General features: G+C 43.7%; 3 protein-coding genes across 4 annotated transcripts; 2 read left to right on the forward strand and 1 right to left on the reverse strand.

The window, feature by feature from the left end:
• Window positions 1-184: 184 nt before the first annotated feature.
• Window positions 185-4,825, forward strand: LOC136441837 (chondroitin sulfate synthase 3-like). 2 transcript variants are annotated; one of them, XM_066438367.1, is made up of 4 exons: window positions 185-1,310; window positions 1,495-1,646; window positions 2,078-3,344; window positions 3,549-4,825. In XM_066438367.1, the coding sequence occupies exons 3-4, from the start codon at window positions 2,109-2,111 to the stop codon at window positions 4,740-4,742; spliced, it is 2,430 nt and encodes an 809-aa protein (XP_066294464.1). In that variant the 5' UTR covers window positions 185-1,310; window positions 1,495-1,646; window positions 2,078-2,108; the 3' UTR covers window positions 4,743-4,825. The 2 variants fall into 2 exon arrangements, with proteins under 2 accessions (XP_066294464.1, XP_066294456.1); XM_066438359.1 differs by having other exon boundaries at window positions 185-1,646.
• A 2,308-nt stretch (window positions 4,826-7,133) lies between these two features.
• LOC136441894 (chondroitin sulfate synthase 1-like) lies at window positions 7,134-11,270 on the forward strand. The gene is made up of 3 exons (XM_066438442.1): window positions 7,134-7,433; window positions 7,861-9,097; window positions 9,389-11,270. The coding sequence occupies exons 2-3, from the start codon at window positions 7,883-7,885 to the stop codon at window positions 10,550-10,552; spliced, it is 2,379 nt and encodes a 792-aa protein (XP_066294539.1). The 5' UTR covers window positions 7,134-7,433; window positions 7,861-7,882; the 3' UTR covers window positions 10,553-11,270.
• Window positions 11,271-11,481: 211 nt separating this feature from the next.
• On the reverse strand, window positions 11,482-15,765 carry LOC136441884 (chondroitin sulfate synthase 1-like). The gene is made up of 2 exons (XM_066438432.1): window positions 14,539-15,765; window positions 11,482-14,162 (listed from the first exon to the last, which is right to left on the reverse strand). Exons 1-2 carry the CDS (start codon window positions 15,736-15,738, stop codon window positions 12,765-12,767), a joined length of 2,598 nt encoding a protein of 865 aa, XP_066294529.1. The 5' UTR covers window positions 15,739-15,765; the 3' UTR covers window positions 11,482-12,764.
• Window positions 15,766-16,890: the final 1,125 nt, after the last annotated feature.

Below are 16,890 nucleotides of genomic sequence, written 5' to 3' on the forward strand. Positions count from 1 at the left end.
TCAGGAAAAAAGACAAGATAATGGGCATTCCAAGATATAAATGTGTTTCATATTCTGATTCATAGACAATGTCTGCAGTTTGTAGCTAAACAATCTCCAAGTTTACAATCTCCAAGCAGATCTAACAGTGGCAAAGACCTATCCGACTGGTGATTAAAACTCCCTTTGCCAGTTGGATATGGTCTTTGCCACCGATAGATCTGCTTGGAGGTTAAAGTTTAGACTTAGGGGCTCCTGTGTTGTCCAACACACGAGGCAGTTAGGTTGGCCCAGCAGCCTCCATCAGCACCCATCCTCCTTACATCCTTCCAGCTCATGTTGACGGTAAGTTAGTGATAGGAAAATGTACTTCAGTGGAAGAGAATATTTTGTTTGAAAATCAGGGATCATGAACAAGTAGCAACATTTGATATTGGTGGAAAAAGGGTGACTGGTTTAACCCCACCAAATATACAAGTTTCAGTATCGAAAGGTTTCAAAACCAAAGTGAATGGGACAGTATGGTTTTGTTGTTAAGCATTCTAATATCTGGATGGGAAATTTTGCTTGGCTTTGTCTCTCAATAGATACTTTTTTTTAATGTTTTTGATTTTTTTCCATTTTGAGTATGGATATTCATCTTTGATAGAGATGATCTAAGCACTGTCATCGCTGCATACTTGTGTTTTACAGGAATAATGGATTTGCATTCCAACCAGAACATTAAAATTAGTCTACCAGACTAACTACGCTGGCTATAGGGAGAGTATTTGCCAGGGGAGTTTGGCCACCATAGGATTTCCTTTGCCAGTTGCTTCGGAGGGGAAATGTTTGCAAACAAATGTACCTTACCGCGGACTGACTATCTTGGCCAATTATCCCACTTTTTGCCGAATGCTACGATCCATGCCGCCCGTAGGAAGGCCTGGTGGAGGCTACCAGAAGACCCCTTCTTTACACTAGATTCTTGTTTGTACGGTTCATCTAAGAACTATAGCCATTCAGAGTTACTGACCGTAATGTTGTCCAAAGAAGATATCATGTTACGGCCACTCCCACTAGGGTTGGGGAGCAACAAACGCCATCATAGACCCAATTAGTATACAGATCCTAACTACATCAGCGCTACAGTTGCGTAGTGGAAGATCCTACGTAAATGCGCACGGATAGAAAGAAAGCAATGTCAAGATGCGCTCCATCAAAATACACACCTCGACATTTCTTGCCCCATGCGAATTCCCCCGACAACAAGGGGGTGTGGGACAGGTGGGTTGCTGGGTTAGGTTACAATGGAAAGAAACATGGCGTCCCTGTATTTCACAACGTCTAAGGTAAGTCATAACTTTTAAGATAGAGAGTCCATTTCAAAACGCAGACGGCTAAAGCCAGTTGACACTTGAATCTGGGTTGTTTTGATGAATTTGCTCTAGGAGGTAAAAGTGTTGCGAGGCCGTCCTTCCTTGTCGTTTTTGAGAGCTCTGAGGCGACTGACAGGTGCATTCTTTCTTGAACAAGGTGTGTGACGCTGCACATGGAAACAGATTGCCGGGAACCTCTGCAAGATCGCGGTTGAAGACCATGTTTATCATGTCTTGTGTGCCTGTTCTCTGAGGGAACAGGTATACGTGACCGTGCAACCTCGGCCACTAGTACTGAAGCAGAAACAGGTGGGTGTGCTTCTGTCCTTGACTTCTAATGCGGGTCCGTACAGTCAGTAGAGACCTTTATAACAAATTTCATGGTAGTTCTTACGTTATGTGGGCAAACATATCATTTCGTGGGGACTAGATATAAGTGTTTCCCAAAGGTACGCCTGTTGGCTGTCAACTATTGCCTTATGGAGAAAGTTGATATTGCCTAGTATTGATATTGATCCGGCGGGTTTCATAAATACTTCGAAAAACATTGGGTTTGAGAGATCTCTAGTGCAGCACACCCAGGTATGCACAACTTATATATACAGGAGTGCATCATACTGGGGAACGTTGGGTTGGAGATCTGTCTGGGCGTATCTTTTCAGGGTGACGGAATTATGCACCCTGTTGGAATTATGTTACTAGATGTTACTACTACTTACGTTTTGTAATTTCTTTTGCAGACAATTTTAGAGGGCAGACTAATAAAAAAGAATGGGAAATATAAGAATGCCTCCCAAGTTTCGCACCACAGGAGAAGTGTTTTCGGGCTTATTCGTTGGCTTTTGGATCATGTTGATGTTAAACACGCCCCCAAGACAAACTGCCCGGAACTGCACCTTGCCCGTCAAAGACACCAGTCCGCAAACTTTAAATCAGATAGAATTTGCAAACTATCAAGAGAAAAAACGCAGCTCCATCCCAAAACAACATCAAACTCATCTGTATATAGGAGTGTTGACAGCAAAGAAATATCTACAGTCACGAGCAGAGGCAGCCTATGAAACATGGGGAAAACAAGTGCCGGGAAAAGTCGAATTCTTTTCCGCCTACGACCCAAACGGCCGGTCTCCAGCGGGTCTCCCGGTCGTCTCTAGTATTCCTGGAATCGACGACACCTACCCGCCTCAAAAGAAGTCCTTCCTGATGCTGAAGTACATGCACGACTTCTACATCGACAAATTTGATTGGTTCATTCGAGCAGGCGATGACGTTTACATCCGCGCGGACAAGTTACAAACATTCTTACGGTCGGTGAATTCAAGTAAACCTCTTTACATCGGGCAATCTGGAACCGGGCAGACACAAGAAATCGGTAACTTAGGCTTGGGCCCGGGCGATAACTACTGCCTGGGCGGGCCTGGCGTGATCTTGAGCCGAGAGACATTACGACGAATAGCCCCGCACATTTCACACTGTTTGAAGAACATGTACTCCGAGCACGAAGACGTGGAGATTGGCAGGTGCATCAAACGGTTCGCCAACGTTTCCTGCACACGGGCTTATAACGGTGAACGTATCTTCTTCAACGACTACAAGAGTTACAAAAAGGGTCGTGTGGACCACCTGAAACCCAGTATAGCTAAACAGGTCATCACTCTACACCCGAACAAAGGTCCAAAGGATCAGTACAAGCTTCAAATGTACTTCTTAGCCCTTAGACTTGAGGCATTACAGCAACGGACACTCGCACTTAATCGCACCATTGGTAAAATGACCAATGAGCTTCAAGAGCTACAAATTGAATCAAATCAAGAGGGACAGTCTACCTCATCCAATGGGAGAAAAGGGCCGTCGACGTCTGTGACCGATTATAAGCCAAGAGACATCAGAGGCGTCATGGCATGGGACTACTTTACACACAGAAGGATGCAGGGATACTTAGCTCGAGAAACTAGCAAAAGACTCATCGATCTCTTGGGGTCACGGATCAAGGAAGCGTCGAAGACGGTAAGACTTGAACGTTGTCCTCAGACCAACAGACCTGTTATTGTATAACATTGCTAACTACTGATGTAATTAAAACAGATCAACGTATCATTTTAGTTCGTGATTTCCATTCTATTTAAGAACTATAAGATATGTTTAATACCAATGAAAATATAGATGACTATAGAACCTCAGCCTATATGATATTCTGTTCCCTAAATGCAGGTGACCCACATTGTCAATAAAGTATCACCCAAGGAGCGCCGTCGAGTCCAGGTCAAGGTGTACGACTTAGAGCACGGATATTGGCAAGTCAGTCCACTGCACGGACTGAGCTATATTCTTTACTCGTCTCTCCTCGTTCGGGAATCTCGCAACCACAGGAGACGAACGGTTACCACGAGGAGACAGGATTATTTCCAACAGTCGCTTGGGCCGGTGGTGTTGACGGAAAGCTCTGCGAGTAAATCGTACGATACGGCTGCGTCTCCACAACAACAACAACAACAACAACAACAACAACAACAACTAGTGGTGACGTCTTCGCCCTTTCACACTGACACTCCCACAGTTCACGTCATCGTTCCTCTGGCCGGCCGCATAAAGACATTTGAAAGATTCATGCGTAACTACGAAAAAGTGTGTCTTCAAACGAACGAGAATGCCAAACTTATAATAGTGTTATTCAAACACGAAGACTCGTCGAAAGACGAAAGTTTACACGTTCAATTATTGATAAAGTCCTACAAAATGAAGTACCCAAAAGCCTACGTGGAAGTGATAACGGCGAAGGGGGAGTTTTCACGTGGAGTTGGGCTGCAAATGGGGGCCTCTCATTTCGACAGAAATGCCCTTCTTTTCTTTTGTGACGTTGACCTGGTCTTCCCACAAAGTTTTCTACAACGTTGCCGCTCCAGAACCGTTGCCAAAAAACAGGTGTACTACCCCGTCATGTTCAGCCAGTACGATCCTAAATTCGTTTACGCTGACCAATCAAATGCAAGAACGTTTCCTCCACAAACCAATCAACGGATTCTAAAGAACCAGTCTGCATTTAACGGGGAGAAAACTATGGAAGACTTTTACCAGTTTAGCAAAGACTCCGGATACTGGAGACACTATAGCTACGGGATGGTATGTGCCTACCAAGGAGACTTCTTTCGTTCGGGAAAGTTTGATACCGCCATCAGAGGCTGGGGCTTGGAAGATCTGGACCTGTGTGATAAATTCGTAGCTAGTGGAATGTATGTATTCCGGGCGACCGACCCAGGATTGGTACATGTCTATCATTCCATGAATTGTGATCCTAAGCTGCGAACAAGACAATACAACATGTGCTTGGGGTCTAAAGCTAATACATACGGCAGTGCTGCTAAACTAGGAGACAGATTGCTGGAAATCATGCTTGAAGAAAAATAGCACACTAGACTAACGACAGTTTTAAATGTAGGAAGAGTGGAATATGTATATTAAAAGGCATGTCTTGTCATGTAATCATGAAATATATTTTCCTTTCTTATGTGTGTGTGTTTGTGTGTGCGCGCGCGCGCGTGCGTGTGTGTGTGCGTGTGCGTGTGTATACGTGTGAGTGCGTGTGTGTGTGTGTGTGTGTGTGTGTGTTCCCACACTGCCCGTTTCCCTACGTTCTCCCAGACCAACAGAGGCTAGCATCCATGACGTCATGCTGGGCCTTGTATGGCCAGGTATGTAACTCACTATTGCTAAGGAACCCGAACAGAGAGATCTAGACGACTAAACAAACACTGAGTCCTGTCTTGTCACGCAGCCGTAGCGCTGGATTGTGGTGTATCTTCGTTCTCTTCAGGGTTTCTTAACCTGTTACGAGGGTAAACAAATATACTGTTTACTCCAATCGGAACACACATTTGTGGTTGTTGTACGTTCTTTGGAGACGTAAGTTTTATAAAGTTTTTATGATGTTCCTTAACGTTCTTGTTGCAGGCATGTTTTGGTCATCAATGGATATTCGAGGTACCGCTACGTTACCTCATACCCCTATTCCGCTAGCCTAGGACGGCGCTCTCAACGCCCGCTCTCTGAATTTAACAGAGCGCTCAACAAATTTCAAATCTAATACGCTTAGTGTGTTTTGTTTTCTTTTCAGCCATACTTTCACATTTTGCATGTTATTCCAACTATGAAATCACGGATTAGACAAATTCGATTTAGGTCGCAGCAAGAGCGAATCGCGACAATCCGTCTAGTGGAATGGGGGCTTTAACCAGTTTGTGCAATATTTCAATGTTTTGTACCGTTAAGGGATCGGGGTCATAGGTTAGTGGAAGTTGTCCAGTATACGTGTCGGATCATACAGGTGTGGGTGGGGCTTGCCGGTATCATGGTTTATTTGCATACAGGATTAGCTTACGGACAGTCCAATGCCATCAGAGGGGGGGGGGGCAAAACAAACGCATACATACATATGACACAACAGACGAACTGGAAGTGTTGCCGATGATGATCGTATACACATTAGCACAGCTTTGAAAACACACTAACCAGTAATACCAACTAAACGGACATTCCGTACCTCATAAAATGTATCGACCCCCCCCCGCCCTAGTTATAGGATGTTGTCACCCTTTTGAAATCCTCTAGAGAACTGGGACAGAATGTGGGTGACCCATAATCTACATATCCTTGGTAACATGGCGCTTGTCGGATCTATTTTGCAACCTTTGTAACAGGTGAGACTATTTCAGATCGCTTCCAAATTTTGTAACCCTTTTGTAGCACTAGTTCGTTTCGAACGGTTACTAGTATATGGTAGCAAGTTGATTGTTTTACATGTAGGTCAGTAGTTGAGTACATTAAGTGTTAAATGGAGTTTGTATGTTTATGGTGGCAATGTGGTCTTGCTGGTTAAGGCTGTTGACTTGGATTCTGAAAGCTCTGGGTTCGAACCCAGAAGTTGTGAAGGCACTTTACAGCTATTTCCTCATTTGACTCAGGTGAAGATGAGTACATAGTTTCGGTTTAAAGGGTTTCCTCTCGCATGGGACGTAAATCATTGGAGGCCCCGTGTTTGAATTGAAAAGTCACACCTCGAGCACGATAAAGGTGCCATTATTATTTATGAACATATTAATTTGAGCATTATCTATAGAAGCGCACGATCTACAGCCAAATAATGCTACTCAGTCCGTGCTGAGAACGTCACGCCATGACAACAAGTCTTTCTTTTCCACCAACCGTATCTTTTGGGTCACAGTAGGCTTTTCCGTGACCACACCTGTGCTGAAAGTGGCCACTTGCGTTACTGCACATACTTGTAACGCTAGCGAAAGACAAGCAAGATTTGAGGATTCCACACGGTTCGTTCTACTTCTGAAGCCCCTTTCACTCGGGCTTCGGCCGTATTTGTTCGCCAAGTGGTCGCCGACATTTGATAGAAAAATTGATACAGACTGGAGCGTTTTTTTCACCTGAAAATTCTATTCATCAAGTTGGACGTAGTGCTGCGTACCGGTACCGTGTACCGGTACTGTACCGTAAAAATTGATTAGGTACAGGTCCAAAATACCGGATCATGAAGTACCGGTACTATACCGATATAAATTTACAGCTTATTTTGTGACTAATCTTCTAACCTCATGGCCTCATGCAACACCAAACGTGGCCAAAGTGACACCTTGGAACAGCGTACCTAATATGCAACAGATCATTCAGGCAGGCTGGAAGTTTTGATAGCAAGGGAGTATGGCGGTAGGAGACCTAGTTATGTTCTTTGAATAAAGGTACTGACAACTTGTAAACAGTTTATTTATGTTTCTGTCATTATTGAAGTTCAGAAAAACACATGTAAATTTTTCAAATTGTTCAGGTACAGGTACAGGTCCGGACTTGTACCTAAACCTCTGTACCGGTACCTGTACTGATGTTACGTTTAGGTACGCAACACTAGTTGGACGGGGCTCGAGCTCAGAGATCTGCGAACATCGGCCGATTCCTAAAAATCGCAAGTTGACCGAGAGAACGCAGAGTGTATTACTGCCGAATATGTCATTCGGAGGTCGCTCGCATACCGTGCAGACTCGGGTGCGGCGGCGGATACACGGGCTTTAGGGGGTGCGGTCCGGAGAGTGCCTGGTACGCTTTGTACATGATGCAACCTGACGTGACAACATGTTTACATACAAGCCACGCACCAGTAACAGTATGTCCAGTCACTTAGTCAAGCGTAAATGGCAACACAGCAACAGACAAGAGGAAACCCCCAACCTACCAATTAGTGATCATTAGTGCATCATAGCTTATCATGGCTTCACCAGTAGGCATTTGTTGTGTTTTTGTTTTTGATTTCAGCCAGAAGTATTTCAGTCACCAGCAGTTTTTCTTATTCCTAGACTAATCAACTGCCCATATGACACCATAATACTACAGTACAGGAGGAAGTGATCTGTCGTGTATGTAATTTGTTTTGGTTTGTTTGTTTGTTTGTAGATTTCACGCCTTAACACGCCTTAGGTTGTCCTTTCGGTCACTGGACACTGAAATACACCTCTTATATTTCCAGCGCCTCTAGGGAAGCCGTAAAAATGCCTCGACTCAGTATACTTACGTCAATGAAGACCCGAAAAAGGGTATCGTTCATTTCAGGAGTCGTCGTCGGATTTTGGATGATGTTTACAATCAAGACCAATCTACGAGGCAAATCTACGAGGTGTCCTGCATTTTCTACATCAGGACGGACGCCCAGGGTCCCTGAACAAGGTTGGCAAGTAGATGACATGTACAGACCAACAATTCTCAAAGATAATGAGAGTCACATCTACATCGGTGTCATAGCGGCGAGAAAGTACCTGGACTCAAGAGCAGTGGCAGCCTATGAAACATGGGGAAAACAAGTGCCGGGAAAAGTCGAATTCTTTTCCGCCTACGACCCAAACGGCCGGTCTCCAGCGGGTCTCCCGGTCGTCTCCAGTATTCCTGGAATCGACGACACCTACCCGCCTCAGAAGAAGTCCTTCCTGATGCTGAAGTACATGCACGACTTCTACATCGACAAATTTGATTGGTTCATTCGAGCAGACGATGACGTTTACATCCGTGTGGACAAACTACAAAAGTTCTTACGTTCTGTAAATTCCAGTAAAATTCTCTACATCGGACAACCGGGATTTGGGAAGGACGATGAGTTTGGTAAAATCGGCTTACGTGACAATGAGAACTACTGTATGGGCGGTCCTGGGATGATCATGAGCCGGGAGGTCCTGAGGCGGGTGGTCCCTCAGATATCCTGGTGTTTAAAAAACCTCTACTCCTCTCATGAAGATGTGGAAATCGGTCGATGCATCAAAAAGTTTGCGGGTGTTGACTGCACGTGGGCATATGAAACCAGAGATTTATTTTTCAATGATTACAAAAACTATCATATGGGTCGAATAGAGGAACTTAGAACCTCTATCATCAACCGTGCAATCACTCTACATCCTAACAAAATACCAGAGTACCAATACAAGCTCCATACTAGATTTCTCTCGCTGAAGTTGCACGACTTGAGGAAACGCCTTCTCGTGCTTTATCGCGAGATTAGTCACATGTGCGGTCTCCGGCAGTCACCCACGGGTTTAGCCTTAACCCTTGGAAAACAACCGTCTTTAACCAGCTACAGACCAAGACACATCCATGACGTCCCAGTGTGGGAATATTTCACCAGGAAGAAAGTGTACCAGCATGCAGCGAAGGATGGCCAACCAGCTAGAGGAGTCTCAAAGCCGATGAGGGAGGCCATAGACCATGTAATGCAGCAGGTGAGAATAGTTGTTTGATAATTAGTGTTGCTGTGTTTATTTCAGCTAGAAGCTCGCTCTTTCTACTACGTTGTAACTAAGGTATGATGTGTGCAATACAGTTAAGCCCGGTGTACAGAAAGTGCGAAATGGAACAGAATGGAACGAAATGGAACGAAGTAGAACTACGGAAAGTGCGAAATGTGCCGAAATGGAACGCGCAGGAAGCACAAAATTACACAGAATTACTTGTACCCAACCCAACAAAGTGTCGGGATCAATTTGTTCACATGCCGATTCTCTTGCATTTAGATTATAGAAAAAATCAACACAGGATCTGCAAGATTTCGCCGGAGCGTCAAGTACAACGACCTCAAGTACGGCTACTGGCGGGTCAACCCGCCGTCCGGAGTGAACTACGTACTTCATTCTTTCCTCACCCTGCGGGAGTACCGACACGTCCAGAGAAGGACGCTGACCGTCAGGAAGCAAGTGGTTGTCCAACAGTCCTTCCAATCCGTCGAATTCGTTGAAGATGATTCAAGACAACAGAGCAGTTTCATTGAGTCGATGATTCATGACGATGTCATCAAAAAACGATCTACTGGCGATGAGACCGTTCACATCATAGTACCCTTGACTGGTAGAACGAAAACTTTTGAAAGGTTTATGAAGAACTATGAAAAGGTCTGTCTGCAAACGAACGAGAATGCGAAACTTGTGGTAGTTTTGTTCAGGGACTCAAACGAAGTGGAACACGAAATTGAACAGGTTCAGCAACGCATCTCTACATACCAAATGAAATATCCCAACGCTTACATAAAAGTCATCACTGTAGTAAGGGAATTTTCCCGTGGAATCGCGCTGGACTTAGGAGCGTCCCAATTCACAAACGATTCTCTGCTTTTCTTCTGTGACGTTGACATTGTCTTCAAACAGGGTTTTCTACAACGCTGTCGTTCAAGAACTGTAGCAGGTGAACAAGTCTACTACCCTGTGATGTTCAGCCAATACGATCCGCATATTGTTTACGGTGACCAATCAAATACAAGTACGTCATCACCGCCAACATCCAATCAACAAGTTCTGACACACGAATCGTCGTCAAGCACCAATGATGTAAGAGATCATTACCATTTTAGCAAGGACTCTGGATATTGGAGGTACAGCAGTTACGGGATGATCTGCCTTTCTGGAGAAGACTTCATTCGTTCGGGAAAATTTGATCCAGCTATTAGAGGGTGGGGATTGGAAGACCTGGACCTTTCCAATAGGTTAATAGCTAGCGGGATTAAAATATTCCGTGTAACTGATCCGGGGTTAGTGCACGTGTACCATCCTATTCACTGTGATCCTCAACTGTCGGAGAGACAATACAAGATGTGCTTGGGGTCTAAAGCGAACACGTACGGCAGTACTGTCAAGCTTGCAAGAAGATGGATAGATATTCAACTAGGGCTAAAAGGAACAACGTAGTCTTAATCATTAACCTTCAGCACACCGAAGTAGCAGTTTGGCACCCCATTCCCTATTGGTTACAGTGTTGGGCAGCAGGGAGATGGTTAATACAGACGTTGGTAACAGCACCGGGCATCACATGGTCGAGTGACTTCAAACTCCGACTTGAGAGGTTCTATTGAGCTGAACGTTAAGCTCCTTCATCAGATACGTTAGAAATAAATAGATAAACTATATGGTTCAGGGCGATTTTGCAATAATGTAGTCTTTTACTGTCCCGCTTTTAAAACTAAATGGATATAATGTTATCTATCGGGGTACATATGTAAAACAGTTAAGAAAATGGTCGGAATGAATAAACTGTCATACGTTTGAAATGTTGTTATTACTTTATTGCTGTAATTACTTGATTGTTGATTACTTGAAGGTGCAATACAAACCTGAGCGCCAGGGGGAGCCGCTTGGTTTTACACGATTTTAGTAGTGTAAAACCTCTGATATGTATGACATCACGGTATTTTCATTGTCATCCGTTTGTTAAAGGCCAAAAGGGTGCGATTGACTTATGTGAGCTCAAAAGCACTTCTCTGTGACATCTTTTATAAGAAAGTGAAACGTGGGGTGAATCATGAACTGAAATACTTTTGCAGTTTGACACTTTCGATGTCAGAAACGATTTGTGAAACCAATAGACAGAAGCTATGTTCGTACGTGTAGATAAGAACCATGACTTGAACAGTGCTTGTTGTTTGTTTTACGTAGGATTCGACATATACTCACATATTTCTAAAGTCTCACTAACAATAGTTCTGGTTTCAGTATTGTTGACATGAAATTATACTTTCATGCTCGTGAGCTGTGATATAAATGTCCGTTATGCCGGGATGCTCTAACTTCACAGATGGAAATCTGTTCTTTTGAATATTTGAATCAAGTACTCTTAAGACTTCAGATCAATTCATTTATTCAGCCTTGATTACAATCAGTTCAACGACAATTGTGCTACGGGTACTCATGAACATATTTCATCCAACTCGCTCTTAGTGTCAGGACCACGAGTGAGAGATAGTAGGATATAGATTTGGAGTGTAATGGGAGACAAACTCATGAGTAGGAATGAGTTAGAGGCATACTAGCTCATTAAATCACAAGTAAGGGATTTAGATAATCCATTACTAGTGATCTAATGAGTCAGAGGCATGCTAGCTCATTAAATCACTAGTAAGGGATTTAAAGATGTTCTTGCTAGGATTTAAAGATATTCTTACTAGTGATTTGTGTTGCCAATATCGTTAACACAGGTAAATGTGGTTAACACGTGTATTGACTGAAATACTTTTCTGAACTAAATAAATGTGCTAAATAGCTAGGGCTTGTGGTTAGGGTCATGTCACACTTGTGCGTATATTCAAGTGCGCATGAGTTCCACAGTAACATTTTTTTTTGTTTAAGTAAATTTCGCGGGGAGGAAGTTGTTTTCTACTTTGACCCATCATCGTGCAGTCTGGTTATCAAACCAAAGAAATTACTTCTTCGGCCGCAAACGTAACCTAAACCAAAGACATGTTAATACGCAACCGATGCGGGCTTGTACATACGCACAAGTGTGGGCTTTAGATACACAGCCTGCTTGTGAACAACAGAAATATATGTACAATTTCGACATCCAATCAACTGCACAGACTTACACTGATAAATCATAACATGCATGTGTCTTGTATGGAGATTCATCTAATAATAAGGTTATTTAATAAAAGCTAGTGTCTATCAGCCAAAAAATAATGATATTTGTACTCACTTTTCATTAAATTCAAAAACGGTCTATTACAATTGACTGCAGTCAGCACTCATTGGAAATCTGATGTATGACAAGGGCATACGGTCTTACGTACAACCTCCCCCCGGATGAAAGAACAATGATAGAGGATGATTTATCATGTAATAAACTACGCTGCGAGTTCTAGGATGTTATAACTTCATTAGCTTTTACAGCCTTCATCACCACTTAGAGCTAAGACATTAGACTTATCTTTTTCTCCTCTTATTTTGGCGACGCCTCCGGGGCGAGCCTAATGGTATAACAATGTGCGCAGTCTGCAAGAATTCTTGGAATTGCGCAGGAATATGTCCACGGGAATGTCAGTTTACAGGAATGTTAGTCCGCAGGAATGCTAGAATGACCAAAGGTCCGGGTCCTTAGGAATTGTTTTTCTTCTTGCGTACGCTCACATCAATTTTGGGGTATCCCATGTGTTCTTAGGGCCGTACTGGTTCTTTGTTTTTCTTCTATCTTTTCCCAAACTTTGACCAACCCTGCTGCACTTCCGTATGTATTAGCCCTCGCGCCTAGACACATCTTATACTGCTTTTCACTCAGTGAGGGATCACAGTGTATCGTATGGAAGACGTGTACCATTCCGGGGTCTACCACCCTCATGACCCGGATGTCATTCTTCACGAACTTGTCATAGAGGTCAACATCCTCCAGTCCCCATCCCTCTATGGTTGTGTCGAATCCGCCCGAACGGAGGAAGTCGGACTGGTAAAGACACACCATTCCAAAGCCGTAGTAACGCCAGTATCCCGCATCCTGACTTACCACATAATGGTGCATCATAGATTCTTGGGATGGTGGCGAGTCTGAGACTACTTGGGAGTGTACAGGATAATAATGCCGGGTTGTTGTCATTGACTCCATAGTCCGATTGAATCGTCCACGAGAAGTCACTCCATTTTGGGAAATCATACCAAGTAAACTTTGTCGAGATTCTGATTGGTTAACAATGACGTCATTGCCTCCGTCACCAGCCAATGGGTTTGGTCGATTTCTATGATTGGTAGTCGACATCTGAGTTGGTTTGCTTCCGAAGACTACGGCTGGGTCGTACTGACTAAACGCGACTGGGAAGTAGGCTTGGTGATCACGAACTGTGTTCCACCGACATCGGTCCAAAAACTCACGTCTAAAGACTAAATCGACGTCACAAAAGAATAGAAGCGACGTATTGGTAAAAACAGACGCCCCCAATCCGAGCGCAACGCCTTTAGAGAATTTAGTCTCCGCTGGTAAGATCTTCAGATATGCTCCGGGATATTTCACACTGTAGGAGATAACCAAGTTCCAAACCGCAACAGTCTGGTCAGGCTGCTTGTAAGCACCTCTGAACAAAATCACCAGAAGTCGAACGTTTTCTCTAGTCTTTAAACAGGAATTCTCGTAACTCTTCATGAACCTTCTGAAGGCTTGTAGACGGCCTGCCACGGGGACAATGACATGTATTGTTTCCTTTTGTCTATTCGTTCTAGTTCGCATTTCAGACTTGTCAGCTACGTGACGAGTTTCGTTGTTCTGTCTTAAAACCATCTTAGCATCATCTTCGTTAACTTCACGACCTATCTCGTGCTCTTCGAATACGATTTGGCTGAATGACTGCTGTAGGTATGCGTGTTTTCGTACCTCTAAGGTACTGTTTTCTCCTATGTAGTCGTGGCTGACAAGGTCTAGTAGGAGATCCAATACATACTCAGCCCCGTGCATAGGGTTCACCCGCCTGTAGCCGTAGAAAATATTCCGGTAGTACGCTGTCCGCCGCTCTGTCCGTGCATTCATGTTGATCAGGTCCATTGCCTTCAAAATCGTGGAAAAAAGATGTATCTTAAGATTGTAAATAATATCAGTTGCAATCCAATGATACCTAAAATATACAGCAAACAATGTCACCGTGGCAAGACATATATACTATCAAAAAGAATTTAATGACGTCATAATGACAACAGTGGTCAGGGTTGACTTTGATTTACCGACATCCAGCAAATCGCCCCCGACCTCTGGGTGTGTCACTCAGCGTTTGTGTCTCACTCAGAGAAATATGACCATCTTACTGTCAAATGTCTCAATCGAAAGACTCGGGTTTCATATGAGGAAGACTTTTCGTAGCTATATATACACTGTCTTTCTCAACCTTTTCAAGTGAATCACAGACAAAGTAAACTTACTTAGTTACCTGTTCTACGACATACCCAAGTCCGGTACTCAGAGCCTTCGGGAATGCCTTTGCTGGTAGAATTTTGTCTGCAGTGAAAATCTGACTGTTCGTAATAAAATCCCACGACATGACACTGTTGATGTCTTTAGGCACGAACTTCAGCAACGAAGGTGACTTGCCAGTCGTCTCGTAGACTCTCGATGGCTGTTTTTCCAAAAGGAAAGTCACGCGACGAATCTCGCGATGAAGTACGAGAGTACGATGTCGAAGGTCTTGCGTCTGCAGAGCGAGGAGATCGTTGTGCAGTCGGTACTGATGAGACGGGTTCTTGTTTGGATGTAGTGTTATTGCTTTTCGCATTCTACTCAGGCCCATAGTCTTTATAACACCTTCTTTATAATCTGTCTTGTCGTGGTAGAAAATATCCTTGGCTTCATATGACCATGTGCATTGCACCTGTGCGAATCTCCCGATGCAGCGACCAACTTCAACATCCTCGTGTGCAGAATACAGATTCTTTAAGCACCAAGATATGTTAGGCACAACTCTTCGCAACGTTTCCTTACTCATTATCATCCCCGGTCCGCCCATGCAAAAATTCTCGTCCTCGGCAAATCCAAGCTTCCCAAATTCACCCTGTTTACCGAATCCAGGCTGTCCTATGTAGAGAGTTTGGCTGGAGTTGACACTCCGGAGAAGCTGTTTCAGTTTTTCTCCTCGGATGTACACGTCATCATCTGCTCTCACAAACCATTCGTACTCATCGATGTAATGATCATGCATGTATTTCAGCATGAGAAACGACTTCTTCTGCGGAGGATATATATCAGTCACTCCCCTTAGGAAGACAGTTGGAACGACACCTCCATGTCTGCTACCTGTGTGCCCCCCTGTGAAAAATTCCACTCTTCCACGGATGCTCCTCGCCCAGGTCTCATACGCAGCAACAGCTCGGGTTTTGAGATATTTTTCCGCCGTCATCACACCTACGTACACATGATTCTCCTTGCGCTCGCCAACTGTAGCTTGATTTCTTCTCTGTGATATTGGAATAGAGTCCTGTACTTCATCTTCTCTTCGGTCTGTCTCTTCCCGGGTTCTCAACCTACCGTTGTTTACACACGAGGTGTCTTGTAACTGAGGTAGCGACATGTTTGTGATGACGACAAGCCAGTTCGATAGGAAGAAACCAAGCAAAACACCTGCAAACAAACTCATCCCAGGCCTGGTGCGGACCACCCTTCTCAGAGAAGCCATACCACCGACACTGTGTTGTAGCTGCAAGTGGACCGAAACGGACAACACTCAATGAATTGTTTGTAAAAGCGTCACGCTCCCTAAAGCTTTTAGAACAATAACTACATCTTTTGGCGTGTAGAGGTGGAAATTAGGACGGTAAATTGTGATCTATGTTACGTTCAATTTGTATTACATATGTCGTACTGATGAATGCCAACTAGATCAGCTACATGTTGCCACTCTAACACGACAGAAATTTAAGGCAATGCCGCAATTGCCTGCGAAATCGCGATGCCGTATGTTACGATTTCTTCAGACAGTCCCAAAAGACGCTAACGTCTTATAAATGAACAATAAATATTTCTATTATCACGACACTTCGTTAAACCATAGCGAATATGATCGAAACTATATTACCTTTCCAACTGCGTAGACCGATGCCGTGTTATACAGTACTTGTTGCCCCTGGCAGTCCCATTTCTGAGGTACACAGCTGGCTTCTGTGATTGTGTCACGCTGTTTATATGTAGGTCCTAACGCTGACAACAAGCAAGACAGTATCAAATAAAGGCTGATTCAAAACAACGTGGACTGAACTGACAGAGAAACATATAGTATTTCTTCGACGTTGAGGTTTAGTTTTCATTATTTAAAAAAAATTCTATTTGATGATATTCGTGCAAATTGCACCATTTCTTCGAAACGAAAAGGGTACAGAAACATGTTTCACGTTTCTTGATGATCGCCAGACATCTCTTGTGGCTGACTTGTTGATATAAACAAAACTTAAAGCAGTGTTTATGTGTTTTCCCGATGTCATGTTGCTGCCCATTTGTGAAAATGCCTCCACTTTACTTGACCTGCACATTTCGTCCCTTCGTCCCTAGACCGATTGTCAAAATGCACACTTTAACAAACTGCAGAAGATACAGTAAGCAGTGCCATGCGCACAGCGGATCTTGGACAAATATGAAAATGGTTTTCAGATTTCCCATCGTTTTACCTACGTGGAAGGAAAATCTAGCTACAGGATTTAGATCTACTACATGTAGCAACATGTTGAATATTACATCAAATAATCGCGTGTTTGACACTGAGGTACCACGGGATCAGTTTATAACTATTCGTCAG

Source organism: Branchiostoma lanceolatum, chromosome 1 (genome assembly GCF_035083965.1).
Source record: "Branchiostoma lanceolatum isolate klBraLanc5 chromosome 1, klBraLanc5.hap2, whole genome shotgun sequence".
In the NCBI taxonomy this organism is placed as follows: domain Eukaryota; kingdom Metazoa; phylum Chordata; class Leptocardii; order Amphioxiformes; family Branchiostomatidae; genus Branchiostoma; species Branchiostoma lanceolatum.